The sequence below is a fragment of the Danio rerio genome, chromosome 24 (genome assembly GCF_052040795.2).
Source record: "Danio rerio strain M-AB ecotype USA chromosome 24, GRCz13ab, whole genome shotgun sequence".
NCBI classification, from domain to species: domain Eukaryota; kingdom Metazoa; phylum Chordata; class Actinopteri; order Cypriniformes; family Danionidae; genus Danio; species Danio rerio.
In genome coordinates, this window is record NC_141044.1 from 28,297,384 (window position 1) to 28,302,089 (window position 4,706).

The 4,706-nt window shown below is 45.3% G+C and overlaps 1 protein-coding gene across 1 annotated transcript; it reads left to right on the forward strand.

The window, feature by feature from the left end:
• The first annotated feature begins 900 nt into the window (after positions 1–900).
• Positions 901–4,324, forward strand: amer2 (APC membrane recruitment protein 2). Its single transcript, NM_001100152.1, is given in 1 exon segment — positions 901–4,324. A coding segment is annotated over 1 exon segment (1,965 nt). The 5' UTR covers positions 901–1,042; the 3' UTR covers positions 3,008–4,324.
• Positions 4,325–4,706: the final 382 nt, after the last annotated feature.

Below are 4,706 nucleotides of genomic sequence, written 5' to 3' on the forward strand. Positions count from 1 at the left end.
TGTAACAGTGGAAGAGTGTGGTAACAGGAGTCCCCCTGGGCCCATATGCTGGGGGCAGATGGACTGCGGGTTATTGAAGGAGACGTTGAATATGATCAACCCCTCCAGACTGCCTGGAACAGGTGAGGACCACCAGCGTGAGCTGATCTAATCTCATTTAAATTTCATCAGCCGTTTCTCTAAACCATTTCAAGTGTGTTGTGCGTGCATTCATTATAAGTGAGTGAAATGTTTATCTAAATCTGCCTCATGTCTTCATACTTGTAATTTCTCCAATCAGCAGCTTTTGCTTTAATCCTAAGTACAGACCCTAGAGCAGCCACACAGCTTGAATGTTTTCCTGAGCCTTTTCATCTGAGGGGGATTTTCAGTGGCTTATTTTCATTTACACTGAGAGGTTTGTACTCATTCCATTTATTTCCCGTAATACTCCTGATCATTATAGCATTTCTGGAAAGGTTCCACATGTGAGTATATTTCACAACAAATCCACAATGCAACGCTAATAGCATTATGACCCCCATAAAAACACGAGTAAACAATGCAAAACTTTTAGTCTATTATGCACACACACACACACACACCCATATTTGTACACAATGCACTCACATGCACATGACGACAATTGCAATGTTACAAAGCAATACACACATTCTTAACAACCCGCACATAGATGCATATCAAGCCTCCTCAGTGAGATAAAGAGAATAATTGAGGCAAGAAAGAGGAGAAGGATATGTGATGTTTGTAGTGTGGGGGATGAGGGTGTGTTTGTGTGCATGGAGGGGGCGAGCTGTGGGGGCGGAGAATAAAGTGCTGGCTCGCCTCCAGCGCTGACGAAAGCTGCTTAACCCTCCCAGTTACCATAGAGACTGTCAGGCGCAGCTACCAGTGAGAGAGAAAGAGAGCGAGACGGAGAACACCAACAAGCAAAGGCAGCGGATAGAAGTGGAGAGGGAGAAGAAAAGGAAAGGAGCAGTTAGAGACAGGGTAAATTAAAGGGAAGAAGAAAGAAAACAGGGTGCAGAGGACAGAGGCTGAGATGGAGGTTCAAACGGAATGCAGTGAACCACCTCCATGTGACCCTCAACCACCAGGAAAGCTCAACAAAGCCGCCTTCAAGCTGTTTGGCAAGCGTAAGTCCGGCAGCAGCATGCCGAGCATCTTCTCTGTCAGAAACAAAGGGGAGTCCACCGGTAAAGCTGCTGGCAAGACACAGGAGCTTGTTAGGAGCAAAACCCACGATGGCTTAATAACGGACACTCCTTCGGAGCTTGACAGCCACCGGAAAGAGGAATCTGCCAGTAGTGACCAGCTCCACGCCGGCACACCAGATGGTGTGTCCACCGCCCCCCTCCGCAGCTCCATCACCAAGTCTTTCAGCTTCTTCTCTTTACTGCGCCGGAGCAGCAGCCGTGCAGGGGATGGAACTACTACAGTGGGACGGAGAGGACGAGGACTTAAGGGGCTTTTCAGCAGCATGCGTTGGCGGCGGAAGCCCCAGATTCAAGAGGACACCTTGGAGGTGGCTAAGGAGGTAAAAGAGGGAGACTTAATTCTTTCCTCTAGCTCTGGCAGTGTGAAAACAGAGAAAGACATGACATTGACTCTTGAGCCCCTGCCGCAAGTGTTTGAAGAGTCTCCTCTCCCAGGGGATTCTGACAAATGGAAGGTAGCATCTATGCAGGAAATACAGGGTACTAATGAAGTGGAGTGTGGGAACTGCGGCCCTTCTGTTTCTCAACAACATACAGTCACCGAAGAGTCTCCAGCTCCTTCTCCACTACGAGTCCAGACAGGAGGGCTCCAAAATCATAAACATAGCAGTTCGACACACCTGTCCTCCATTCCAACCTGTGCTTTAACGCCTCCAATGGAGCACAGTACAGCCGACCCACAATCTGAGCAGTCTGTGGATCGTCTATGCTCCATGTTCACTGATGTTACTTCACTAAAAAGCTTTGATTCTTTAACAGGCTGTGGTGACATCATCGCTGACCCAGAAGAGGATTCTGGGAATGGGGGAAGTGCCACAAGCAGTGGAACCGGTAGCAGTAGTGGGGGCTGCATGGGTCGTAGATTAAGTGGAGCTGGGACAAACTCGGAGAGATGCTCTCCTGCCAAGCCCCCACTTCCTCCTCAGGTCAGTAGTCTTGCATCTATACATGCTTCGTGCTACATGCCAGCCCACCAAAGACCACGTGCGGCTCTGAAAAAGCCACAGGGTAGTGGAGTTGTTGCTTACATGGGTGGAGGGGAAGAAATGGCTAGTCCTGAGGGTGTTGATGATGCTGATATGCAGGGTCTTTGGCATATGTTGCCACAAAAGGATGAAGACTCCCCTGCTCCACGTCGGGCAGAGCCCGTTTTGCATCATGCTCCGGCCCGACTTGAGAAAAGGCCACCTCAAGTGAAGGCGCTCGGCCTCAGTAAGATCCCTGTGAGTGGAAGTAGCAAGACGGGAAAGCAGCAGCCCTCACGCCCCTCACCTCCTCCTGTCGATAAAGAGCTTCAGGATGCTCCACCAAGTGATGAAGGCTACTGGGACTCCCCCACACCTGGCCCAGAGGATGAGGACAGCACTTTTCTTCGTCGGGATGGCCTGCTGAGGGACAGTTGCTCGGGGGATGCACTCTATGACCTCTATGATCCTGACAGTCCTAGTGCTGCGGGCTCAGACGATGATGCAAGTTCACCAACAAAATCTGCAGGTGATCTAAAAATGAACTTGCCTTCCCCAAAATGCTCGTCTTCCGCCACTTCTTCATTCCGTTCTATGAAAGGCAGCACCAGCCTACCTCGAGATTCCAAGATACCCATTAGCGTGAGGCAAACACCACCATCCCATTCTTCCAGTCAAGGAGCGCTGTCTTCCAATCTTAGCCCTACTTCAACCACCCCTCCTAAAAAGACGGATGCCCCACCACGTACTAAAATACCTGTCTCAAAAGTTCCAGTCCGTCGTTCTGGCGGCAAGAGCACCTCCACATCACAAAGCAGGAAGTAGAGAGCTCAGAGCCCCATCAGATATTTCTGACAATACAAATCTATCATAAGAGCTTTAGGCCAAAACACAATGTCCTTTTATATGAAGCAATCAACTTACACTTTTTTTGATTTTACTCATCTGCTGAGAACTATATCTTTACTGTGTTTTTACATCTTTGAAATGATTTAGTTTTTGGTGGGGGGTGATGTTTTGCATATTACGCCATAATAATATAAATAAAAATTTTGTAGAATGCACTGCAATATGTAATACAGGACATTTGTAATAATGTAAGCTTGATTTTTTTTTTTTTACAATACTTACCAGCCTTTGAAAGAGGAATAATACAGTAATACTGATTCTAAGAAGAATGTTTAATATCAAAAACTTCTCATTCCTTTTTACCGGAATCAGTGAAACTGTGCTAATTTCTTGCTCTGTCATCCCAACAGCACTGTGTAAAACGCAGCTGCGATTTTTATCTCTTCACATAAAATGAATTCTGCAATCTGTGTGAGATATGACCAAGCACTTCTGACGCTCCTAAATAAAGCTGCATGGGGACTTATACACTCAAACTGGATCAGGGAACACAGCCTTTTGTTTGAGACGCTTTTTCGTATAAAACAACACGACTTCCTATTGACAATTGAAAGAAAATAATTCTTTTTACAGAAACTTCACATTTCTTACTCTTTTATATTGAAAGGACCTCACTGTGGAACTTTGTACACTTCTTGTTTTTGTCTTCTGGAAAACACAACTTGCAGAAATAAATCTCTGGATCATAAGTATCCTCCTTTTTTCACAGTGATTTGTACTATTCCGGCTGACCTGGACACAGCTGGATATTTTTGAATGTAGCATGACATCACTACACACAGGTCTGTTTTTTTTTGCCTGCTCACTGCATAAGAGAGAGAGAGAGAGAGCGAGTTATGGAGTAGCCCATATGTATCATAAGTTAGCTGTCTTCCATCATGCGGCCATTCTCCTGGAGATGTAATTTCTATTTGGCTCTCAGATTCATGTGAGCAACCACCGCAGAAGAAATATCTTTCTTAATCAGTATTTTTTGTCTGGTTTTCCAGTATCAAATATTCTTACATTCTGCTCATGATTAAGAAAACTATTATTTTTTGCATTATTTGACTTGAACCACCAGTCAAAAATACATTTTTTACTGTTTTTTTTTAATCTCTTCGCCACTGGGATATTTTATTTGTAAGCTGTAAAACATTTTCTCTTCAGAAGGCATTGTCATGCCTTCTTTCTTTTGTGAAATGCTCTCTTTCTTTATTTAATAAATAAAACAATTCTGTGTACATCCAGAAAGTGGCCATCTATTCAAGTCTTGCATCATTTTGCACAAATTCATAACAGGGCCATGCGGGCAGGCAGCTTAGATTTGAGCTGTTTAATCGCAGAGACGTAAAGAGCATCACGGTTGTCTTTTTTGCAGTCTGCTGGGATTTAAATCCCACCCATGAGGAAGGAAGAAGAAAGCTGGTCTGGGTTCAGCTGTCGGCGTGAATCCGGTTGACAATGGGAGGTGTTTACTGTGGGTCATGGGGGAGAATTATGGGCTTCCATTGTCATGGATCTGTTATTGATGTGGTTCGGGAGAGTGAGGTGAAAGAAGGAAGTGCGTGTGGAGTGAATACAGATAAGAAAGAGCTGTGCTCGATTTAGTGCTTGTTCATTAAGGCCAAGTAGA